The sequence below is a fragment of the Solea senegalensis genome, unplaced genomic scaffold, assembly GCF_019176455.1.
Source record: "Solea senegalensis isolate Sse05_10M unplaced genomic scaffold, IFAPA_SoseM_1 scf7180000013203, whole genome shotgun sequence".
In the NCBI taxonomy this organism is placed as follows: domain Eukaryota; kingdom Metazoa; phylum Chordata; class Actinopteri; order Pleuronectiformes; family Soleidae; genus Solea; species Solea senegalensis.
In genome coordinates, this window is record NW_025320778.1 from 39,225 (window position 1) to 65,631 (window position 26,407).

A 26,407-nucleotide genomic window follows, 5' to 3' on the forward strand; every position below is an offset into this window, starting at 1 on the left:
TGTCGGTTATATACAGTAGGTCGTTTGAGAAGTTGTGTAGTTGTAGATTTGGTGTTACCACGTTTAATATGAAAGTCATGTTCACTGCTCTATTCAAACAGTAACATTCTCACCAGCACAAAACTAAAGAAATCTAAAGAAAACACTGAGAGACAGCAAACATCCATCAATGCCACTCAGTTTTCCCTCTGTCAATGAACTCCCCCAAATCTTTCATCTGGATCCAAATTTCCAAAATCTAATAAGTGACCTCCTCTGACCATAACCCACATCCCTTGAACATTCTTGACCTGCTTCAACAGACACTTGGACTCAGCCAAAACATAACAGCCGTGACGGAGGTAATTAAATGTCCACCCAAGCCAAATTTGGTGGTATTACCCGAAAAAAGGGAGAGCCGAAAGAAGAAGAAGAAGATATGATGATGTTCGAGATCAAGCAGAAATACAACTTATTGTTAAGGTCCAGTGTGTAAGAATTAGTGACATCTAATGGTGAGACTATAGACTGCAACAAATGGAGAAACCTGTTGCCTGTAGATGGTGGCCATTGAATTATTTAATGCTTATTTTAATGTCGCGCGACAAGTTTCCATACAAAGTGAAGGCAAACTTATTATTTTTGTGTGTGGACACAAACTTCTGCAGAGAAGAACGTATATTTTTTGTCCACATACAAAAAATATACGTTCCCTCTAACAGGTCTGGCTGCTGGCATGTACGTGACGTCATTCGGAGAATCTCAACGCTGATTGGCCACCGTGATTGGCGCAGAAGACGCAAGATTTGAACCGTGGAAGGATTGATCGTAGAAGACAGAGATACATAATATTACTGGTTGCCGTGGGAGCCATAACCAGAGTTAATGTCATGAAGGCACAAACAGTGATTTACAAGCTCTGCTTTCCCTTTAAGATTTTTCAGGAAGCAAGACATTTTTCTCTCGCCTGAAACAAGTAAATGACAGAAGCTTATCAAGTATCATCATTTCAATGCAAAGAAAATGAGACATTAGTCTTGAATTCTGTCATGACGTGTTACAATGAAACACATCTTAAGTGACATAACATTATCACCACATTAAACATACAACAAATACACCCCCCCATTAATGGTTCAACCCAAGGTATTATTGGTGATGTCAGCAAGTAGGAAGCCCTCAGTCGCCGCCCACTTTCACCTCTAGGAAAGCATGGTCTATGGGTAAGTGAGAACAAAAGAAAGCTAATATAACAGTAAAACTCCACATGAATAACAGAAACCCAGCTGATATGAAACACACTTTGTTTTAGCCGTTACGTGCACCACAGACCAAAATGCAATGGTTACCACAGATGAACCTGCATGTGCTCCATGGCTCGCTAGCTGGCTAACAAACAAATGTTTGATTGAACCTGAGGCCTTGCAGAACAGCTTCACATGCGTGTCTTTGGAAATCTACTGGTAGGAGTCACAACATTCTCCCGTTATGGTGACTGCAACGCACTCTTTCCATGGTCAGTGAGGTTTAGACATGCAGACATGTTATGGAGCTATAGCTAAAACACATGTAGCATGTTGGATTTAAGTGGATTTGATTGAACAACCACGTTAAGTTTAAGTTGTTTTACTTTTTCCTGACCTTTATAAGCATTCTGCATAGTCTGCACCGTGAAAAATGTTGGTTGTCCTGGAAATAATTTGATTGTTGTGGTTTTTATTGCTGGATATACAGTAAGAGCCTCTTGTTACGTCTGTAGCTTGTCTTTTGTCTTGGCAGACATGGTTCCATATATTAGGAAAATATAGTTTGTTGTTGTTTTAAAGCTCTGTAGCTTTTTTAAACTATTTTTAGTTTGGGCTGATTTTGATTCCATGTCATACGTGGCTGCTGTAAAGTGTGTCTCCCAAAGGATGATGGTCATTTTGTTAAAACCTTCTGTGTCGTGACCATGTGACTTTGGCCTGTAAATAACAACACCATGTGAGAATTAACATGGATTACACGTTGTAATATGACAAGCTGACTAATGGTTTACATTCATGTATAGGTAGTCAATGTCCTCTCTGCTGTAGGAATAATGACTACGTTCACTGTTATTTATTCAGGGGAAGCTGCCTGAACACTGAGCTTTTGGGGGCTAATTGAATATGCAAGGCAATCACAATATTAGTAGTAACAGTTAAGTGACAAAAAAATACAAATGAGTCTGCATAGTAAAATAAAATAGGATCAACTGTAAAACATTAAAAGTGAGTAAGGATTAATAACAATAACTCAGTAAATGGCAATTGTGTCTAAAATGTACTACCCCAATCAGGAACATCGAAAACAACAAACAAATCATCAAAGCAGCAAGTGACTATCTCTGTCCTACTTCAATACATTTGAATTTTTGTCTGACACAATCATCAGGAAAACAGGTATATGATTTATCTTCCAGATACATCCATGTTCATGCAGTTCATGGCACGGTCGTCTTTTTTTTGGACTTGAAATACATATTTTTCTTTCTTTCTTCTGCCCATTCCCCCCGATTACTGAAATGATGTAGTCCACGATGCATGAAACTTCAACCTAAACACAGGTGTGTTTTGGATTACTATTTTGTATATTAGAATATAAGTATTAGAGTTTTTTCAGCCCCAGTTTTGCTTTAGTGCTAGCAGCAAAAGGCTGCGAGGAGACTTGACACCAGTTCCCTGGCTTTATTTTTAGCCGTGATAACAGCATGGCTCTATATTGGCATGGTAACATAGATTGTTAACATTATTAACGTGAGCGTAGTACCTGGTCATAGTAGCTCAAAGAGCCATTGTGCCTACATCCCCACAGAGCTGCATGGCTTTTTCAATAGTATACTTTATTTGTGTTTTGTGTTTTTTAGATTGTCTGTATGTTGTATTTTCATGTATGCATTTTACCTTCACATCTCGTCGCGCCTCCGTTGCCATGATACACAGGACTCACTGTGAATAGGAAGACCAATCGAAAGTGCCTGTTTTCTGTTGGATATTAATGAATGACAGACAGATGGAGAGGAGGGCTGGACAGCAGGAGGAGGAGTTTACCTTATTTCCTTATTCCTATCTTCATTAGTGGACTAATCAGTCGTTTCTCTGTCATGATAAAAATAAGGACGTAAAAATTAAAAGACGCGTTCCGTATTGATCAGAAATTGATACATTTTTATTCACCAATTTCTATAGACATCATGTTGCAGGTGGCGAGTGGAGATCACTCCTCCTTTCCCACAAGGCTTTTCATTTTCTTCACAGGTCACAAGGTTAGGGCTAAGAAGGTCACAGGTTACTGAGAGGGAGAGAGGGAGGGCAATAAATAAAGGGGAAACAGTGGAGAGTGAAATAGGTGAAAGATGAGAGGAAGAGAACTTTAGCAGTGTGAACATTGTAAATATTCTACACCCATGGTTTTCAAACTGTGAGCTTCCTCTGGTGGTACATGGAGAAGAATCCAAAATACTGTTCTGCTGTGTATACCAGGGTATGTGATCAGTGTGTTTAGAAAATGAAACAAACAAACACAAACATATGAAATAATAATTAGAGTCACCGTATCTCTCGCTCCACCTTAATCTAAATTCCCTATACCAGTGTGTGAAGTATGTGAGGAAGAGGAGGATGACGACGAGAGAGAGAATGATCTCTGCCTCCTGTGAAAAGTCTGTAGCTGACTTTGCTCGGCCTATTTAAATCACTGTATTTTAACGTCGGTGATGATGGCGTTACTTTGAGAGCTCAATATTTCCTCAGGTGGTGCTTGGTATGAAAGGTTTGGGAACCACTCGTTGACACCTTGTCAGAAGAAGGCATTGTAAAGATTAAAAATGTTGATTTGTTGTAAACACATACTTGGCATTTACACAGTACACAGGAGAAAGGGACATCATCTCTTGATATGTAGCACAGCCACTGGTGAAATCCATAGGCAGACGCAAAATTGATCAGACAAGGAGCTTTTCAAAGGAAAAGCGGTGAGAACAAGATTAGCAAGGGGATTACTGTGGATCTATAGTCGCTATAACGTAGTTCATTTTTCAAAATCCTGAAACAGATGAATTAAAAATACTTCAAATAATTATGTCAAAGCATGGATTGACTTTATCGATCCAAGTTTTTAAAACATTGTCCACACTCACAAAACCTTTAGTGATATTATACATTTATGATATTCTAACATCCGCTCCTGCTTAAGCATTGTGTCTACATGAAATGTGATGAAAACATGACCATGATCAATTATCCTCACCCAGACTCGACATAGTCATGGTATTTACTCACATGCAGGCCCTCAGGCATGACAACACATTACTGTACAGTTTAAATCTAAATGATTGTGTGTTTGTTTTTTCAAAGCGAAGCGAGAAAGAAGTTCGTTGACCAGACCTCTGCTCCTCATCTCTGCTTGAGACGGCACAATTGTTGTCAGTCAGGTTGTCTTGTGTGTAATGATGACGTAGACACAGATTGAAGGGCAAACTGCACATCTGATATTTTTTAAGTACAATAAAAATACATGCAGTACTTTGTATCAGTGAAGATAATTTCTGAATGACGCTTAGGACTTGTGTCCTTATCAAGTTATGGGGTTGCAGGGAGGAAAGAACTGACCAGTCATATGTTCTTTCTGTATTCTTCCTGCTTTACGCTGATATTATTAGTACCTGAAATGCTGGGTGACATAATGAGTTACCCATAATTTGCACCCACTGAGGATGCTTTTTATTGACACTCACTGCTTTGGTGACAGTGTGCAAAACAGTGTTGTCTTGCTGTGAGCTCATTTTAATTCATTTTAACCACAATTACAGCTGTATTTTAAAATATAAACAAAGGTTATAATGCAAAGGTATTTTAAAATATAAACAAATATAAATCACATATTCTCTGTGTGATCTTTTATGTACATCACAAGGTGGAAGCACAGCCGCTATATCGCGCTTGTAAGGAGCTGAAAACAGCACAATTACATTTTCTTACTTGTTATTTGGACTAGGGCTGCACGATAAATGGTTAAGAAAAAAAATCAAGATCTCGATTCAAAACTACACGTGATCTCATTTTTTAAATGACAACGATTCTTCTGCATTTTATTAGGGGTTAGGGTTAGTGCGGCACAGAACATAGGAGAAAGTGTGTGCTAAGGAGAAATAAATACAAAATGGATGGTGATGAAAACACAGGTGGCAGTGAGGAGAATCACACAACCACCCGGCCCAAGCTTGTGCTGAAAAAAGATTTACGTTCCACTTTAAACAGTGATATGGAATTACAAAGAGTTTTCAGTTTTCCAGTGATTTTAAAATTGGTTGCAAATTACTAGTAAAATAATCCCTTTCTTGGTGAAATGCCGAAATGAGACAAACACATGTGCAGCATTTATAAATCTTATTATTCAACAATATTCACATTACAACATAAACACTGCTCTTCTAGTGACAGGTTCTAATAGTCCCAATATATTGTATAGTTAGGTTGTAATACATTGTCAAGAGGCACTTCCAGTAAGTCTGGCAATAGAGGAGCTACAGTATTGTGTCTAAATTACAAAACAGTAAAAATAAATATTTTCTAAAAGTTTTTTGTTATAATATACTTTTGAATCTGTACAGTATATATTTATTTATTTTTTATACAAAGTCAAACAATATGCGGAAATAAAATGTCATATTCCACTTAAAATACTGGTGAAACACAATTTCCCCATCCTGTAGGTATTGCTACATGTGTTAAGTGCAAGATACTGAAGAGATTAAAAGAAATGAGTCTGTAACGTGCCTGCTATAGTAGATAAAAACATACAAGCCTTAGAAAGAAATGTTTTCTCTTTTTTTTTTCTTCTCTCTTTTGGTTTTCTTCATGAAAAACAAGAAAAGCTGATGAATATCGCATTCAAACAATGTATACATACATACACGTGTGTGTAAATGTTATGGCACTGACGCATAGCTCCCTTTTGAAGAATGGTCGAAACAATAAACAATACAAAAAAAAGCAAATATATTTGGTTTAAACCATCAAAAAGGAATCTACAGGGACTTGTAGTCTGAGAGCAGAGAGTTTGGTCAGTTTCGTTGTAGTGCTCCTGCGGACTACTGACGCGACAGTGGAACAACAGAACGTGCAGATGTGGAAAAACCCATGAGCTCTGGTCTGTTGGATAAAAGTGTGTTCATGTCCAGAACCTCTTTTGTGCAAATCACAAAAAGTTTCTTTGGTTTGCACAAGTCAATCGAGTCAAGCAGCATCCCCGCTCTGTACAAGAAAACACTGATATTGACTCGAGATCCTGAACTTTTGTCGTTGTTTTTTTGTGTGTGAAAGGAAGGAAAAAGCATGCTCTGCAATCCAGTGGCCGAAGTACCGATGATGACTAAGATAGAAAAGCAAACATGAAAGCATGACCCTCATGCCATGATGTTTAACAATCGTGATCTCATTTACATTATAAGATGCATGTGTGTGGAATTAACAGTATCTAATGGTGAAGCTGTTGCAGCTGAATAACGCTCTCTTTACCTCACGTTTGCCTTCCAAGCACATAGGAGAGCCAACTATATGGTCACCTTCAGTTGTCATTATGTAAATATAAATTAATATAAACATTCTGGGGTAATAATAATAATAATAATAAATCATATATTCAGGGGATTATACTCAAAAACAAACAAAAACATCAGTATTTCTGTATGGTCTTGTCTGCCCTAGCTCATTGTTTGCTAAATTATTGATGGAATACTTGAAATCTAGCATTCGAGACAAACACCTTTTAAATCCCAGTGAACATCAAGTCTCCAAAAGTATAGTTTTTTTTTCATGAAGTGCACATTTCAAGCACATGGCAGAAGCTTTTCATACTCTACTGAGGCTCTTTGAGAAAAAACACTGCAATGTTATGATTGGTATTATTTCATCGTAAAAAGAACCTGAAACCTGGACTAAAAGATCACGTTTCATACAACCAACTCAACGGTCCCTAAATAACTACACATGCAACCTCTAATATTTTAGATTGTTTGTAAAAAAAAAAAAAGAAAAAAGAAAAGTAGCAACCCAGAAGTTCTATCACAGCTTTGATTAGTCTCTTAATTTGCTGCACTGTGGAGTGCAAACACGTCGTCGCGAGGCAGAGCTGCGAACGGAGACCTTTTGCCAAACTCGACAAACCTTCAACCCAAGCGTTGATTTCGCCAAGTAAAACAGAGCAGAATGGAATCTTTAAACATACAGGGACAATCCACTTCATCCAGCTCAATAGTCTGCACATTAGTTTGCAGTTGAGGCGTCTTTATGCCGTATTTACAGTGCGTGAAGCTCAATCTCATACATGTCGTACTGCAACGCCGCGAGGCATCAGGCTCACTGACATTTTGACAAGTTCTTTTTTGAGTAACTGAAGTTTGGAAGATGTGTTTCTGTACAGCGCTCAATGAAAACGCCCATGTCGGCTTTTGTGTATCCACTGACAATGACTGAAACTCCCAAGTTTACAGGTCAATTTCGCTGCTACATGTATGTCATGATAATGCAAAAGGGGGGAGGCGACTGGAAGACATTTGGTCCAGAGAGAAACTTGTAAACTCACTGCTTATGCAACAAACACACTGTTGCCTTTTGTATTGGCAGGTAAGATGTGTATTTTATCCGGGGGTCAGACATCACTTTGTGTTTTTTTCCTCTTTCCTGTTGCCTGGCAACAAGGCGTTTTTTTATTATGGACTATGTTGCCCAAGGTTTTCCTGTCTAAATGGCATCAACACTCGAGGTAATTTAGCTTTTTAATAGCGTGTTAAGATGGATAACAATAAAGTTCCTTTGTCTGCAATAGCTCCCCACAAAGTAAAAATAAATAAATAGACGACTTTCGACACCTCTTAAGACGTCTCAAATTTAGCTGAAACATGAACAATGAGCTTGGGCTTTACACAGGCTTTCCTTTCCTCAACCGCTGCACACTGTTGTACAGAGAATAAGCAGTCAAGGGCATTATGTTGCACAGTTTAGCCCTTCTTTGTACAATGGGCATTTTGATAATTGTGCAACGGATATAGCTGAGGATTTAGACCTTATTAAGAAAGCAAAGTTAAGAAATTGGGTCACAGTATGGGAACTTCAGCCAGTAAAAACACTATCAGCAAACAAGCTTGTTTAACAGATTTTGTGGTTTGCTTTACTATTCTGTGAGATGACGTTTCAGTCATCTTTCTTTTTGTTTACCGTTTCCCTTTCTGTTGATGCTGCTGCTGCTGTTTTCGCTTCACTTTCTCAAGTGTTCATCCCTTCATCCAGGACTTTGCACACGCTCTGTCTCTGCTCTTTTGTCTGAGAATGTTAATGAATGATTCGAAACCTCTCCGTGCACCTCAGACACACCATTTGTCATCTCAGGAGAAAGTTACTTAAGTAAATGCATCAAACAACTGCAGCCGCAAGATACAGTACGACCACACTCTGCTCCGCCTTATCCACCTCCTCCATATTCTGCTCGACGTGCTGTGGAAAAGTCCAAGAAAACCCTATGAGTCCACCTGTTGCCTTTTCCGATGTCAGGTACAACTTACCGACGGGAAAACATAAAGCATCGCATTAACTTTAAAGTGTTGCAACAACACACACACAGTCTGCTGGAAAATGACGTGAGACAACAAGTCGTCAACTTCTGTTATTACTGAGCCTCACTGTTGACTCTTTTCCTCCCGTCACCACACATCCAGAGGTGCCACAAGTCTGCTGGCCTAAAGAAACTGTATAGTGTGGACGTCTCAATTTCTGCCTTTTATAACTTGCTCTTGTTGAGGAGTGATTACACACGGTATACAACATTTTCAGGAGCATTTAAGGCTGTTTTGAGACGAGGCAGAGTTTATTGTTTGGATGTCGATGCAGTTTTCACCTGTGTGTGCACACGTGTCTTGTTGTGGCAACATGTGGCACAGAGGCAGTTTCGATTGATTGTATCTGTGGACAGATTTTTGCCACCAGAAATCTGCAAGACGCAGCCACAGCGCGTACAGGAGAGAGGTGTGGTGTGACGCACGACCTGTGAGGTTTTTTGTCTTGAAGTAAATCCCCTCGGGGTGATTTGGAGCCGTGAGTCAGCTCCAGCCTGGGCCACTACGGCTTACTGGATTACTCACTCTCTGAAGCATTTGGCCTACATACCAGATTAGAAATTATAAGGAATCCATTACAGTAAAGATCAGGTAAAACATCCCAGGAAGTGACGTAAAATATGGACTCATACTCTGGGTCAATAATTCTGTGTATCTTGCAGTTACTTTTGTCACTCGCAAAGGGAACAACGTGTCTCGGGATGTCAAGTAAATCAATGGCGTCTCCAACTGCATACAAAGAACCAGAAGAAGGACAAGGACACTGTGGGTCCTATTTTCCCTTTCTGTGGGCGACTTGCCTCCTGAGTTGTGTACCCTGGAAACAGAATGTAGGTGTACTGGTCTGACTAAGTAACACAAGCCAGGGAGAAATCATGCAACTTAGAACAAGCATTGTTTGACTGTTTTGATTGTTTTCAATGTTTTTTCCTTGAGCAAGAATAAAGGGGTTCTTTGTTTTGCTTCCCATCAATTCTGTGCATGGAATTTATTTCTAGTGCAGCATTTTGTGTGTGTGTGTGTGTGTGTGTGTCTGCATACACAATGTATTGCAACTGGCTCTTTTTTTTTTCCCTGTCTGCCTTCTGAAGCTTTTCCCTGTGGCTTTCATCCCATTGTCCTCGAGGAGAAGGAGCTTGTTGCACATCCTCATCCTGATGGCTAAAGGCATGGGCTCCAATGAGCAGGGTAGGGGGCTCGTGACAGTGTATTACTAACGGTGGGCATGAATGAGTGTATCAGCATGGTTGGCTCATAGTGCAGGATGAGCGGTCTGGGTGAGGGCAACACACCAGACCCAGACTAAAACAAACACTACACAACAAAAATAAAATCAGTCTCAATCACCTTCTTTCTTTTCAGACTCTTAGGCAATTCCTCTTTTGCTCAAATCACATCTTTGCTCTTGTCAGACGCACCAGACAGGCATACACCATGCCTGTTCTCAAACCCTGTTTTTTTTTTTTTAGGCACATATTACCCATAACATCTTCTACAGTGTTGTGTCAAAGTGATGTGCTGGCTACCATATCGTCATAGTTACGTAAGAAACAAACATTTTTAGACAATGTTCAGATTCCTGGTTTAAGAGGAGGCAAAAGTCCATAATATCACTCTGGCTCTTTTTCTCCTGGAGTCTCTAATTGTGGTAGGATTTCCTCTTCCTCGAGAGCCGGCACCTCTTTCCTTTCATCGAGGCCGTCGGTCAGCTCTTCCTCTTTGCTTGCTTGCTCCTCCTCCTCCTCGTGAATGGCTGTGATGGGAACAGTGGGGCTGCTGATGCACTTTGGGTCATCTTTCTGGACCCCCTCCTCCTCCTCGGAAATCACTTTTTTCCACATCTCGTGGTTTTCCAAAAGATGCTGCATGATCTGGCAAAACACTTTCCTCCGTCTCACCTTTTCGTTTTCTTGTTGCTCTGTTAGACACAAAACCAACCGTTAGACAAAGCTCCTAATAAAGTCGATGACTTTGAAAGAATAGGAGGACTATTTCCATTTTTTTTGCTTTGAAGTGTTAACAGTGGCTATATTTTTATATATCGGTTCATTTTTATTTCCCCTTCAAGTCTTCCAGTCTTAATGTGAATCCAAATAAACCATCTCTGGCCACGGCTCCATACTGTGTCACGGAAATGTATAAGAATATAAGCAATCGTCTAATTCTCAGGTAGAGAAGGAATAGAAAACATTTCCCAAAAGGTCAAACAGTTTCTTCAAAAGACAATTCTGTATGTTGACATCCCTTCCAAATATTTCACAGCAGTAGATCCATTAATGTAAAATTGAAATTATGTCTATTAAAAATGAGCGGAGACGTATAACTGTAAGAGTAAAAGCTATTGTAAACAACAGCAGAAAACTAGCAATACACAATGTGCTGCATTATCAGCGCTACGGATATTACTGCTCTTTTGTATACAATTGCTTTGAAACACCCTTTTTTATATTCGATAAGAAACGAGATTGATATATGTACCATTTAGATATTAAAGGAAATGTATTACTAGAATAGGGGTTAACATTTGGTCCTGTTAGCGTAACCGTTTGCAAAGATGGCGCACACTGTTTACATTCTGGGAATGAGGTCCCGCCCCCTACAAGTGGGTCTATAAAGTGTAGATTTAGAGTTGCAGTTTCAAGCCCCATGTTGGTGCACATGGTGAATAAGGCAGAGGTGAAACAGGACATTATATGCTACACTACTTTGCCATGGCTTCACATGGGCTTGCACTGACTGACACATGCAAGTCAATATGATCTTGTGAGATATTTTGTGCAGCTTAAAAAATTCAAAGGGTAACATACGGGAGGTGTCAGAACTTGTTGATACATCCTCGTCTGCTGTATCTTCCCCTTCCTCTTCCTCCTCCTCTTCCTCCTCTATATCTTGTTCTTCCTTTGACTCTTCTGGCTTCATCTGTGTCTCTGGCGGCTCAACCCAGCGCCCCGGCATGAGGGCAGCCGAGTCGTAGGAGGAGCACAGGGGTCCTACTATGTGAGTGATGAATGACTCCTGGAGTTTGGCGAGCTGCGGAGCGGACCGGTCCATAAATGGGCTGATGGGAAGACCCAGGCTTGCTTCTTCATCACCCTGGAAGGAGCACAACAAAATGACAGTGACAGTATGACAGTGTTAAGAGAGAGAGATATTTTCCCCATAGACTGCCCCGTATATTTGTCAAGGAAATAAGACGTACTATTGGTTTTAAGTGAAACCTGTAATTGACAAATGTTTTTCCTGGTGATAATAGCTGTTAACGTCATCAGGGACCGATAATAGATTTACTCACTGCACACATGATAAGTGCAAAATAGGTCAAATGCTGATCAGTCTTTTTCTTTGTCTTTTGTTGCTTGTTCAAAATGCAAAGTTACAAAAAGAACAAAGCAACACACGGGCAGCTTCATTATTTATTGAGTTGTTTTTCACGGTTACACAGCCTTTGCACTTGTGCATAGGATTTGGAACTCTTGACAACATGACGTGAGTAACAGTTTTCTCACGCAGAGACTGTCTGTATCACTGAAGATGTTCAGACTGAGATATACAGTGTGCCCCCCCCTCCCTCCCTCCCTCCCTTCAATGGCAAGCACAAAAAGTCCCAGACACACTCTGAATACAGCCTCCTGAAAGTAGGTCAAGAAGACTACAAATAGAGAAAAACATCAATGGCCGATCTGCGGATATCAATCACACAAATAAGACATTCTGCAAGGATCTGCGACGGTGCTGTGCTTTGAGTCGGAGACTTTGTAACCACAAGGCCACTATTAACAAATTCTGGCAAAAGTTCTGACGTATTATTATCTTTTGTCAACAAAATGGACATTGGCTGTGTGTCACAACTGCAGGGATTGCACTCTATACTCGGGGTTTGTAATCATACACTGTGCTGTTCCTTCCACATCACAGTTTCTGGTTAGTATCCACAAGGATCTTGCTATGATGATCCCATGTTTTAAACAGTCATTCATAATCTTTCTGGCATTATCTTCTCAGTGTCTGAGGGGATTCATAGTGAGCTTAAAAATGCACCCACTGGAAAACAGTGATATTATTTTCATGTCGTTTAAGTTAGGTCATGTTTTTTCATTGCACTATGATGTCAGTGGCAGAACAGAGGTGCAACAGCTTCAATTGCTATGGCAACCATATAGCTAGATGGTGTCACCACACTGTGCGTGTGTGTGTGTGTGTGCGTGCGTTGACATTCCAAAGTTCTATCCTTGTGATTTTTCCTCTCTGTGACTGTACATCATTGTGTCAGCGTGTCATCAAGGACAACCTATGATCTGTTTGGCCACAGGAAACATATTACACGCCCACTCTCCCTCGTCAAAAACCCACCCCCAACACTGCTTCGAGGACATACACACGTCAGCCTATAATTCTATGTTTCTGTGACTTGACACGGATCAGACAGAGAGGCCATCAGTGGCCTACATTGCACATGTTTTTTTGAAGAAAAAAACATGTGCTGGTCTGTTTTTGAATGGTTAAGGATACACCTGCACTATGGTTTAAAAGTCTCAAATGTGTGCTATTCAACTTGCATGCCGTGGTCATATCTATCTGGCTGATCAGATTCTATATTTATCAAGTGGAACTGACCAATTAGAGCCATTGTTGGTTAAGAGGAGGATTTGTTGCCAGGCATCTGTCAACAGTAGTTTCTGACAAATTCATGAGCTCGTCGGTAAGTGGTTTGTCTGATTCTGATTCTGATTCTGTGTCCGACCTGCTGGAGGGTCATTGGTCTAGAAACTATAGTCCTTCCTGTTCAGGAAGGTGAGCCAAAGAGTCAAAAAAAATCCTCTTTAAAAACTTTAAAACAACATTTCTAATTTAGAATCAAATGTATGGTTTTGATGGAATATCTCAGTGCAAACACTTTACACAAACATGTACTCAGTTTTGGGTAAAATATACTGTATAGATATGGTTGCATATTTGTGTGTCAACACATTCTAGCCATGACTTTTATTTTGCTATAGTTTCAGATTCTTTGTTTGACGTCATTTAAAATCTCTTGCCACATTATTATCGTCTGTACAAGTATCTGTGTTGCTTGTATATGATGAGATCTCACCTGGTTTTGTAAGGGGTGTACCATCCATCTTTAACTTCTGCACAGTATTAGATGACGCTCTACTTGCTATTTCGCTTGTTTTCATATTTCTGATCTATACTGTATGTCTGGCCATAAATTGCCCTTAATCCTTTCTGTGGTGAGGGTGTGCTTATTTTAGAGTGGCAAGCAGCTTGGAGGTCAGTGCTCTTTCATGTTGTTGTTGTTGTTGTTGTTGTTGTTGTTGTTGTTGTTGTTGTTGTTGTTGTTGTTGTTGATGTTGATGTTGATGTTGATGAAGAAGCCTCGTTTTGTCTTCTGTTTCAGTTTGTTTTGCTCCCCTTTTCTTTTTCTTTGCACTTGCATATGAAATAATAGCGCGACGCAAGTATGCCCTGACACTGTCCCACAAAACAAAAAGGAGTTCTGGGTCTATAGCCGCTATGGCCCATGAAAAAGAAACACATGCATGATCAGAGACAGTAATTGGTGATGTTTTTATGTCCACTATTTGCATTTGCTTCTGTGTTAAAATGGTGGAAATGAGAGTCAAGTATATAGCGAGGCCGTGTGATCCATCTTTACACTTTTCTCTCTATTCCTCCATGAGGAAGGAGGTGTGTTACAGTGGTTTGCACACACGCACCACCTCATTCCACCATGTTGACAGTCCCTCTTCCATGTTTTTAACCGTAGCTTTTACCAGGTCAGTTTCTGCATGGATCGTGTTGTTCGTTATTTCAGTTGTCACTGCCAGTATTTCTTTCTTAAGTGATTCAAAAGTGTCTCAGTGGCACCCCCAGGTTTTTAATCATTATCTTCATTATGACTAATGTTTATTATATAATGTATGTGTGGATCAAACTATAGTCAAACAACACACATGCTTACTGGGCAGTCGTTTTAGTTGTAGATATAAATCTGACGTTTATGTGGGCTTTTAAATTTGCCATTTTCTTTTGAGTGTTTTTTTTCCACTCAAATACTGTTTTCTCTACCTTTTTTAGAGAAATACATGTAGAAATACAGCTGAATTAGCACTTCTCAAAAACAAGACATGACCTCCATGAAGAGAGGACTTACTACAGGACTACTTGTATTGGACTGCATAAGGTGTAGCCCGGTGGGTTTTAATCAATAGTATTTGAGAATGTATTCACTGATTAAATTCTCATTGTGAGAACACTCCCACAGTTCGGAAAACTTAGCCCTCATGAATGAAGCCCAAATGCAAAAGACTTAGAAGAACGTACTTGTTCGTAGAACTCATTGACGATCCCTTCTGTCCACTGCAGGTGCAGCTCCTTGCACTTCAGCGGCCCGTTGACATCAGCCAGCTTGATGCACATCTGACACACCAGCAAGCGGTCGTTCTCGTTGGTCCAATCAATTCCATTCACTCCTTCATCGCCCACCTGGAAGGACGCACACAGTCCAGTATGTATCACTCACTGCGTAGAATATCCTACGGGGCGGGCTAGCAGAAAAGACCATAGCTGCGTGGTGGAGGCGCGAGCGCTATGACGACGAGTGTGTGTGATGGTTTACCTTTGCATTAAACTCTGTGAGGAAGTCAAAGTGCTTTTTGAGGTCGGTGGCCAGGATGGCTTCGATGACCAGAAAGCGGAAGCGCTTGAACTCCACGTGTTCAAGGTTTGTGAGGAAGTTGTACTCGGGCCGAGACATGAAGAGGTTCCAAGCTGCAGCTGCATGATGGTTTTCCAAGACTGATCGATCATTGTATAGGAGAGCCTACGATGGCAGAGGAGTGAGTGAGGTTAACCTGCATGAATGTTTTTTTTCCTGGAGAAGCCACAGGAGTTTAACAAGGCCTGAGCATGTTTGTATTATTATTTTTGCATTTACATTCCAAATGCATCTTTATTACTATAATTATTATTATTATATTATTACAATTGTACGTCATAATACTATGCTATATAATCCATACATTTGAGTTTTAGCAAAGGATTGTAGAATAGTTTCATTGATAGTGAACAGATCTGAAATTCAGTTGTGCTGCTACTGTAGTTTGAGCTTATATCAGAGAACAAATGGGGTTTATTAACACGACAAATCATTTCATAACCAACATCAGATACTGTATCTTATCAGCTCAACATGTTGAAGTGATTTGTTATTTTCTTGCTGCCTTGGTCACTTAATGAACACCAAGCAGATTTCAAGCAGATTTCAAATACCTGGTCAGTTCATTAGATGGTTTTGCATTAGGTTGGAGGGTCTTTTTTTGGGAAATGATCATAAAATGATCAATAAAGTCTGAGCTTGCCTATTTACTCTTTGGTTGGCTGACTGGAGTTGCAGTAGTGGCAAAAGTTTTGAATCGAATTTGATAACAAACAATCGGGTCAATCAGCACTGTGTTTATTTACCTGTGGTGCACTGGTAGCTACTAAAAAGGCATTCGTCCTTCCAGGATGGTCGTAGTCGTGCATGGCAGCAGCTACATACAGAGCCATGAGCTCCAGGGCTGGGATGAGGCCACACAGGAAGCCATAGCCTTCTTCCTCCACTGGGTTCAACTTGGACACCAAGAAGCCTGTGGCACCGCGTCTAATGCCGTTCTCTGTGTCTGCGAGGACAGAAAGAACACAAACTAATCCTGAGCCAAGGAAAAGATGCGGTTGGGTTTTATGGATTTTGTTTTGTGTCAAAATATTTTTGATGGAATCTAACAAATCTAAGGAAAGGTAGAGATTTAACTGGGCAGACTTAAGGCTCAGGTGTTTGATGCTGAAGTTTGGCCATGATTAAACTACTGTGTGTATAAAAACCCCTCACCAGTGTGTATCCCGTTCTCAGTCAGCAGGGTTGGCAGGCCTGGCACAGGCTGAGTGGTGAGGAACCAGACAGCGTGCAGCACGTCAGTGGCATGGATCCGATTGTGATCTGGAGAGTGTAAAATATGTATATGGTAATCCACAACACTGCAAGGCAGCATCAGGAGTAGTAAAACCTAGTGATATCTAATGGCGAGACTGCAGAGTGCAACAGACTGAAGACTCCTCTGCTCATCTCTCCCTTTACAATGTGCATCAGGGTCCATCCATTCGTCTAGTAAGATCCCAATAAAAAACAAAACAAAAAGCATGTCCGTTTGCTGCTGAAGAAACACGTCGGTTTAAAATGGTGGCCTCTGAATAACAAGCCCATTATCTTATATAAAAACACTATGAAACCCAAATAGTTTTTATGTCAAAGCTATTATCTATTATACAAACATATGCAAGGGTGATATATTGACTTTATGTTATTAAACCCTTCAAATTGTGACACACTGGACCTTTAAGGAGTTTAAGCGCTGATATTGACGGCAGTCCTGAAATTGCAATAATGATGTAAGAGAAGGATTTATTAGTTCAACTGAACAAGTGATATACAGTTATAAATGAAAGGAAAAAACATTAGGAAACATAAAAACAAGAAGATAATAATAGCGCGTGTAAAATGTAAACAAGAGAATGTGAATCGGGAAAATCCACATATGATGCAAAAATAGCACACTGAGCAGGGTTTTTCCTGTTTTCTTAGGAAGTCAACACGGCACGCTATGAAAAACTACACAACAAACAAAGTGATTCATATTTTGAAAGTGGGTACTACAGCTGCAGTTAAAAAAAGAAGTAATACTACAGCTGTGGTTAAAAAAAAGAAGTAATTTTACGTATAACGTACAGATTTTGTAATTAAAAAAGGCAAAACAAAAAACTACTACCAATAGTTCATGCCATGTTTAAATTACTTTAATAAGTAACACCAGGCTTTTAAAGTGAAAACATATTAATAACACCTCAAACTACCTCTCATCTGGTCATGGAGATTATTTTCATATAAAAATACTAACATTTAAGCTTCAGGAAACTAGATATATCTGTAAAGCAGAGAGTGGACCTGTAAAGGAAAAGGTAGTGGTGTTGTTTCACTGATTGAGCAATACACCCACCTTGTGGCCGATAAATGTAATGCTGAATATCGACGACTATGACTATTTCAAACAATTTAATAAACCTGGGAGTGTTCTACTCACAGGGGATGTCCCTATATCCGTTCTCCAAAGCATGGAAGTAGTTCATGAACTCCTGCACTGGAATCCTGAAGATCCCAAACAGACCGGTGTCCTCAAAGAGCCTATAAGAAACCTGGAACACATGAGGATGTACAGTATATTGTCACCACTATTCATCGTCATGAGGTTTATATTACATACACCTTATGTGTCAATAATTGAAAACACTCTATGGCAGTCTTGGTTTTACTGATTACCTGACTGAGGATGCAGCCTGTCTTGCTGTGAGTTTTCTCCGCTAGACTGAAAATGGGAAAGTTCCAGTTGTTGACTTGACTCATCAGAGGCTCCAGCCCTGGTATCGCTGTATTGTCTTGGGCCAAGATCGGCGGCTTGTCCTATCAGGAAGAATCAGGATTTACAGAGGGAGTGGTCAGATAAAATAATGGCAAATGTGCAGCTTAAATAAAATGAATGTCATAATTTTAGCTTCTGACATCATTCGACAACGTGATTAAATGTGAATACACGGAGCAGCCTCCCCAATTTCGTTGTGTTTTTACGCTGCATGACAAATAAAGGCTATTCTACACCACAGGTATTAATCTGACTGCCATACTATTGTCTTAATGTGATAAATACTCAAATAGTGCTGTCCATGTGTCAGTGTACACTCGTTAAATTGGCATTTTAATGTGTTTACAAGCACATTTAAAAAAAAACCCAACCTTTTAAAATGTTCTGATTTGCCCTAGATAACTGAAAAATGTCTTGTTGATGCCGCGTTAAAGCCAGTTTTTATCTGTTTAACCGTTTAACACCTAAGCCTCAAAATGTCCCTCTGGACTTTCATCTTTTTAACCATAAAAGCGCCAGAAAATGTCCTGTGAGTAAGTGCTTTTGCCCATTTTTCCAGAATTACCCTCAATATCTGACAGTTATTTACAATTTACTGCCTGTTAAAATAGTATATTAACAATTTAAAATGAAGAAAAAATGTTTTTATTGAGAAAAAAACACTAAAGTTCATGTAGTACATGAACACCAGATTAAATTTGAACAGTATAAAACACATTTAAAGTAACAACTCTCTCCTCTCTCGTCAGCTTCCTGCAACAGGTCTGTGATACGCTCGGTGTTAAAGGGTTAAATATACCGCGTATACGTATACCTCTGGTGATGGCAGGAGCGGATGGAGAACCACGCCCTCTGCTGGATACTCCCTGCTCCCTTCTCTGGCTTCAGACAACTTCTTGCCACTTTCTCCCTCCTCTTCGTTCTGTGCAAAGTCACTGCTGTCACTGTGGTTGGTCTCGTAGGTGCTGTCGTAGGTGCTGTCGTAGTCTGACGACGCCACCACGCGCTCATCTGTGGAAACGTTACACATTTTAGATTTGTGGATCTCACTGACATCAGCAACGGTCAGAATGTGTCCGTCTGTGTCGATCCGATTAATGTCTGGGAGCAAAACACAGTCGGTGGCAATTTTAAATCTCATAACTGACTATATTTGTCAGGGACAGACTAACAGACAGTATGGCAGATGATATACATGATGTAGTACTGCAATGGCTGCGTGTTTTACAGCTGAGGCAGATAGGAATGTGTAATCCTGAGTACTAGTTCAGAGCTTGAAGACTGTATCCAGCGGTTTACCTGGATGAGGTAGTCTGTCTCCTTTGTCAACAGACTCTACTCCGAGTTTTAGGCGGTTGTTGAACGGCCTGCCACAGCTGAGGGAGACACAGCAGAGAAACACTGACATGTACCAAACCCCTGACTTTCAGCAGGTTGACGGGATAAAGCGGTGTTTTGTAGAGTGTGCCTGGATGTGTTACCTGCCACAGAGTGACGGAGGCTGCCAGTGAGGCGTGGTGGAGCTTGGGGCGCTCTGGCTGTGAGTTAAGGCTCTGTGATGATTCTTGGGGGCCACAGAGACAGGGGCCTGCTCTGTTAGTGGCCCCGCTGGCTCAGGAATCTGCACTGAACACGTATTTGCTGTGGGACTGGAGACAGGTGTTCCCTGGACTGGAGGCGATGGGCACGGAGAGCCTGGAGGTGAAACGTTGGAAGGGGGGAAACCTGGAAAAAAGCATTTTTCCAGTTTTTAAAACAATTAAAAAACAAAACAGACCTCCTTGATTGAGAATTGGCTTTGCACACACCTGGTCTTCCCAGTGGTTTGCTGTAGAGGTGGTTGAAGGTGACGGAGGCAGCACAGGAGGCGGACATAGAGCGGCTCTTTGAGATGGTCATCATCACTGAGTTGTTCCAGCATTCACTGTTTTCATGTAAGGAAATGAATCACTGTCTTGCTGCTCTGTCACAGTTACTGAGGGTGTGACTCAAACATTACCTGTCTGGGGTGTGTTTGATGCTGGCTGTACGGTCTCGGCGTAAAGGACCTGGTTCAATGGTGGGCAGGCCTGTAGCTGAGGTGGTTGTCGTCCATGTTGATGAAATTCTCCTCAGCAACCCTGGAGGCAGACTCCGCCTTATACGCTGTAATGCAAATACAAAAAAACAGTGTTGTAATGTACAAAATTCACATATGTGTCAGTCAGTCATCATCTACCGCTTTATCCTCAACCAGAGGGTCGCCGGGGGTGCCGTGCCAATCTCAGCTACATCGGGCGATAGGCGGGGTACACCCTGGACAGTTCGCCAGTCCATCGCAGGGCCACACAGAACTAGAGACAAACAACCATTCACTCTCACACTCACTCCTATGGTCAATTTAGAGTGTCCAATTTACCTATTCCCCACATTGCATGTTTTTGGACTGTGGGAGGAAGCCGGAGTACCCGGAGAGAACCCACGCACACACGGGGAGAACATGCAAACTCCAAGCAGAAAGGCCCTTGTTCCAACCCTGGGCTTGAACCCGGGTCTTCTCGCTGCAAGGCGAGAGTGCTAACCACTACACCACTGTGTGGACCCTCACATATGTGTACTTCACTTAATTTATTATTTCTAGCAACTTTTACTTTAACTCCGCTACACTTCCTCTAGCTATCTTTGTTACTCGTTACTACCAAAAAAAAATCAGAAGAAGAGTTGGTAATGGTCTGTATTTATATAGAGCTGTTCTAGTCTTGTTGAGCTGCTTTACACTACAGTTTTACCATTCACATGGGGTTAAGTGCCTTGCTCAAGGACACATATAGTGCAGCTGAGCCAGGAATTGAACCCACAACCTTCCAGCTGAACGTCAACTCACCCTATCATGAGCTACCATGGCTCGATCCTAACTCTTCTTTAATACTTTTACGTCACACAATTTGACACTTAAGTTCAGTAAATGTCATGTAGTTTAAGACTTTAACTTAAGTAATATTATACACAATGTGACTTCAACTTCTACCAAAGTCATTTTCAAAAAGGTTTCCCAGATGTAAATGACAAAGTTAGTTATTGTACTTTTGGGCTGTACCAATTAATCATATTGTTTGCAGATGACGTTCTGCGATTACAACTTTTTGAGGTTTGGAAAACACCGATCAAATTCATGGATCAAGAAAAGTAATTATAATAATGGAAGAAGAAATTAAATTGAAGATTAATGGATAATATTATATATGATATTTAGTTGAAGCCCTGGGGTCATTGTACAATTGACAGAACCGCAGGCTGAAGAATTAGAGATGGGTATTGTATGTACGGTATGTTATAAAGAAGACAAATAGTCCAACCATTGGTGTTTGCTTTCTTTACATGTCTACATGGCTTTATATAGCCTGTGATGCAATGGAACAAACATCATTAATATTAATTGACAGTTCATGTGCAGATTTTTAAATGAATCCATCTCCACTGACATTTAATCGTCGTTCTCTTGATAATCCAAAGAAGACGTACTTGAGCAGTAGTATGTACATCTGACATTTGAGAGATTTAACTCTTAAGTGAACAAATTGACTCTTTTTCTGAAGCAATGGCTGTGGCTCCATCAAAAAAAATAAAAACACTGAAATGAAAGGATTCCATGTTTGTTGTTTTTGTTCTATAGCATAATGGAAGACAGAATGTTAAACAGAAAGGAGAAATGTTCACTTCCCCTTGGGTGTCTTGCAGTGGAGTAAAGTTTGTTGTAAAGCGTCACACTAAACTCATTTGTCAGCTTGAATCTCCATAAACTTGCTATGATTTTTCTCTCACCCTCTCTCTCTCTCACACACACACACACTCTGGTTTCCATGACTTCAGAGGACATTGCATTGACTTACATTCATTTTCTGACTTCAGCCTAATTTACGTTAACGGGGACTACATTTTTGTCCACATAATGTGACGGTGTAAACAGATTTCGGTCCCTACAACATAAGGTATATCAGGTACACACACACACAAACGGACATTTAACAAAGTAGAAGTAGAACACATAGAGCGGTGGAGGATCTAATTTCAGAAACAGCAGAAAAAAAGTCCATCTTTCTTCATCTGTTTACAATACAGTCGAGCATTGTTGCTATTCAATGCTTTGTGGTTTGCTTCTCCTACAGTGAAGGAAATCAAATCTCAGATCACAGAGAGAGGTGGTAATCAATCACCGTGAAGATCATGTCTGCCGAATCGGATTATTTTGTGGTAATGCAGTTTTAAGTGCAGACCTGAAACACTGTGCTGCATTATTATGCAACAATAAACTAGCTCACAAAAATAGAAATAGTCATGATGTTCACCGTGATGGATGACTGCACATTATGTCTGTTACTTTATTTCTATACTATAATGAATGGGATGAACCTGGTACTCGGCCCATGTCTAATCCAAATACTGAACGTACAGTAGAAGTAGTTCCGGCAGTAATATGAAATAAAATACTGTTAATCCATGCATCTGAAAGTGGTGGAATGTCTGGATGCTGCAATAAACTGGACAAATAGCCAGAGCAGCTTGATTTGAAAACTAGTAAGAGTCACAAAAAGGAACCTCGCAAGAAATGACTTCTGTGAGGCTCAGTAAAAGCTGCTATTTCTGTCCTTGCTTCAAAGCCACACAACAGAACTGAATAGATTGAGCCGCTTCACCAGGTTTAACCCGTCGCCTGTGTAGTTTATAATAATATCTCATGAAGGGCAGATTCCATACTTGTTTAACAAAGGAGAATGGGATAATACCTTTATACGTAACTGTCATCTCAAATAAATCTATTTTATTTGTGTTCATTACCAAAGTTTTTATTTACAATAATCCCTTGAAATCTACGGGACCTCCTAGAGTCTGTCAATCGACTTCATGTGGCCCTCCAAACAATATCAAGTTGTAACGAGTTAATTTTGCATCATAAATATGTTGTTTTTTTATTGTGGATATTGTTACATATTAAAATAAGCACTTTTATTTTGAAATGATCCAATCCAATCCAACTTTATTTGTAAAGCACTTCAAAACAAATAAACAGTGGACCAAAGGGATGTACGGAATAATGAATTGAATAATGATTGAAAGTATAAAGACAGAAAAGCTACATATAAAAAAGGAATCAATACGGCATATTGATATATCATTTTGAGCTCACATCGTCCACCATGACTGTTGCTTTTCCCAAAAAAAGTTGGACGTTTTTTTTACTTGACTGGCCCCAGACTGACCAGACGAGACACTCAGTGGCCCACAGGTCATTTGAGTTTGAGACCCCTGGTTTAGAGCGAAACTTCTGCATTTGTTCGTTGTCTTTCCTTACTGGCTTTGTCTGCGAAACAGAGTGTGATCATTTGTCTGAAAATGTTAAAGCACATTTTAAAGAAAAACACTGGGATGCATTGGAATATGCTGAGTGCTTCATTTGGAGGGAACTCCAAAGCTCTGGAGGCCTGCATGGCTACAGATTTATGTATGCCAGATGCGTGGAGAAGGTCCACGCTGCACCCAGAGGACACCAAAAGAAATTCTAGGTTATCCATGGCTACTCCATGCACTTGTAATGTAGGCTAATGAAATAGGCTGCACTGCAAGGGAACGCAAAAGTATTAGGAGGAAACACATCGCTCTAGATATGTTTCCCACCCTGACCCTTGAAGGGTTCTGTAGAAATCAACAGGGAAGAGTTGAGAGCGCTCTCTCCATCTCTCTCTCTCAGGCTGAAGACTTCACTGGCTTTTTCTTTCTCTCTCTATAATTTAGCACAAACCTAGTAGAAGACAAAAGGACGAGCTGTGCTGGCACACACGTACGCACACATGCAGGTGGCAGCAGAGCGTTTTGTGAACATACAGTCATAAACATATTGGTATTGTCAAGAGAAAGTCGAGCCGAATGCAACAGAGACGTAGCCGCGATGCACTTGCGACACATTCAGTGTTGATCAGGCCTTCACAGCATCAAATCGCACTGGAATATTTTGAAGTCACAATGTTTGCCTGGTACACAAAAGGACCGCAGCACAAACGTGTGTGTGTGTGTGTGTGAAAGGCTACAACACACCTAACTTCTCTAATTTTAGAGAACATTTTACTTCTGCTGATTGCGAAGTTTGTGTCCTACTGTTAAGAGTCACTTAGTCAGTTTTACACTTTAATACATGTTGAGTTACTAAGCCCTTTGGATGCCAGAGGAGGCTCTGTGGAGCCTGACGGATTGTGTTGCTTGTGCGCTAAGACAGCGGTCTCTAGCGTTCGAGAAAAGTGGGTTTATATGAGCAGCTCTGTACGCTTAGTTTAAGCCGCTAACTTAAAGTACTTCCAAACCTGTGACAACCAGGCCGGTTTTATAAGGCAGGAAAGAGCGCTCAATCCTACCTGTAGTTTTCATATTGTATTCTGCACAGTGGAACATGGATAACTCTAAACCAAAAAATAAGCGTCCTCCAGAAAGACAAATGTTTACCTTTGGGATGGCCACTCTGTCTGTCTTCTCAGGTCCCTCCTCAGAATCGGAGCAGGTGTGTGTGTCTGCAGGGACGCGAGGCCGATGGAGAGGCTGGAGGTTGATCTGCGTGCTGAGCAGGTTGTGGACGGCTTTCAGGGAGGTGCAGGTGTTGGGTGGCAGTGACGTGTCCGCCAGCAGGTCTGAGATCAAACCATGGGCCTCGCCCATCACCGCGATGTCTACCACCACGCTGGTGCCCGAAGACTAGACGGAAGAAGGTAAGAGAAGGAGTTCATGTGGGTTAAATATAAGTGACATCTCGGTGAGCAACCGTCGCGTTATACTGACGCGTGACTGAAGATGACGTGGTTATCTTTATGATAAGTGACATGAAACATCTTACGGTTGAAAATAAACCTCCACATCCACACATCCACCACTTCCAAAATAATACGGTCTCCTTGGTCTAACATAACTAAAGTTTTAGAGTCAGCAATTGCATTTTGTGAAAAAGTGAATGAATGAATGAAAACTTTGTTTTTTCACAACTAGGCGACTCATTGTTTGGAGGCTCTTTTAACTTTTGGGATTGTATGTGAAATATATCAAAATCGGCATATTTCCTTATAATAGGTCTGGCAAATAAGTAAAAGTGTTTTAATATGCTGCAAACCGTGGCAGTTTATTTGTAACTAATGTAGGTTAATGAGGCTACCAGGAAGTGTGAATTTAGAGATAACATGCAGGGTTTTTTTTTTTTAATCCTGTGACTGAGGGATTTGTGGAAGAGAAGGCACAATATCAGTTAAAAGTATATTTTCCTTGGATGACTACAGGCCTGTTAACAAAAATAAGGTATTGGAAACTGGAAAACTGGCATTTACAGCTGAGCAAGGCAGCAAGCAATGGACGACAACACACAGCACATGGATAGTGAACTATGACCACAAACGAATAGATTCAATGTGAAAAAAGAAAAATGATATCGCTTGTCCCACTCTTGTCTATGACTGTAGTCTCAGTCATAAAAGACGAGCATGTTTAAAAGAATCGCAATGACAGTGACTGCTCCCTTAAAACTTAAAGCTTGACACATTTAAACTCCAGACTGTCAGATTATTATTTGCTCAGGATTTTCTTGCTAGTTTGTTTGTTGATACTAAAGCTGATGCAAAACACATGTCTCTGTAGAAATACAGAAACTATTTTTATAGCAGTGTTGATACTGGTGTGCATTTAATAGCAAAAAAAAACACCACTCATGTACAAAAACAACATGAGTAAGGCATTCAGGAAAGGAAAGGTTAAATCATAACACAGTTGTTCTTCTCTCTGTTGTCTCCCTACTTCTTCTTTCAGTTAGTTATCATGTTTTTCTCTACGTCACACACAGTTTGCCACTTCTACTGTGAGTTAGAAAGAAAAAGATACAGATGAGTGGGTGGAGAAAAGGGGGGGCGACATAAAAGGTGACACGATGAGCAGGACCTCTCTTCTGTATTCAAACAAAGTGACAGATGATTCTCATAATTGTCTTCCTCAAACAGATTGTACTATCTCTTCAAACATGTCAGGGCTCAGCGCTGTGATGTGATGAGTAAATGCATCAAGCTCATACAGGACGACAGTTTCCTGGAAGAGTGTACATGTGCACAAGAGCGAGTGTGCATGTGTCACCTCAACCTGAACAAAACCCATTAGACCACTCCAGAGCTTTATGACATCCTGCTATTGTGACATTTACCCATTACCTGGCAGTAATGGACTCTGTTCAGCTAATGTCAGGGAGAGACTGAGATAGAGGGAGCTTGTGTGTGTGTGTGTGTGTGTGTCCGTCCGTTGACTTTTCTCTGTTACAATGCTTTGCGGGTTTATTTTACTCAAAAAA

The 26,407-nt window shown here is 40.5% G+C and overlaps 1 protein-coding gene across 2 annotated transcripts in view; it reads right to left on the bottom strand.

Moving 5' to 3' along the window:
* Nucleotides 1-9,991: 9,991 nt before the first annotated feature.
* pde3a (phosphodiesterase 3A, cGMP-inhibited) overlaps nucleotides 9,992-26,407 on the bottom strand; it is a 46,638-nt gene continuing 30,222 nt past the window's right edge. For both annotated transcript variants that reach the window (XM_044015290.1, XM_044015289.1), the window contains 14 exons: nucleotides 24,538-24,783; nucleotides 20,066-20,211; nucleotides 19,875-19,990; nucleotides 19,548-19,791; nucleotides 19,366-19,442; nucleotides 18,881-19,077; nucleotides 17,967-18,107; nucleotides 17,731-17,842; nucleotides 16,485-16,592; nucleotides 16,076-16,275; nucleotides 15,231-15,434; nucleotides 14,936-15,097; nucleotides 11,419-11,704; nucleotides 9,992-10,529 (listed from right to left, as the gene is read on the bottom strand). In XM_044015290.1, the coding sequence (XP_043871225.1) occupies nucleotides 10,222-10,529; nucleotides 11,419-11,704; nucleotides 14,936-15,097; nucleotides 15,231-15,434; nucleotides 16,076-16,275; nucleotides 16,485-16,592; nucleotides 17,731-17,842; nucleotides 17,967-18,107; nucleotides 18,881-19,077; nucleotides 19,366-19,442; nucleotides 19,548-19,791; nucleotides 19,875-19,990; nucleotides 20,066-20,211; nucleotides 24,538-24,783 (2,547 nt within the window). In that variant the 3' untranslated portion in view covers nucleotides 9,992-10,221. The remainder of the gene's footprint in view (nucleotides 10,530-11,418; nucleotides 11,705-14,935; nucleotides 15,098-15,230; nucleotides 15,435-16,075; nucleotides 16,276-16,484; nucleotides 16,593-17,730; nucleotides 17,843-17,966; nucleotides 18,108-18,880; nucleotides 19,078-19,365; nucleotides 19,443-19,547; nucleotides 19,792-19,874; nucleotides 19,991-20,065; nucleotides 20,212-24,537; nucleotides 24,784-26,407) is intronic.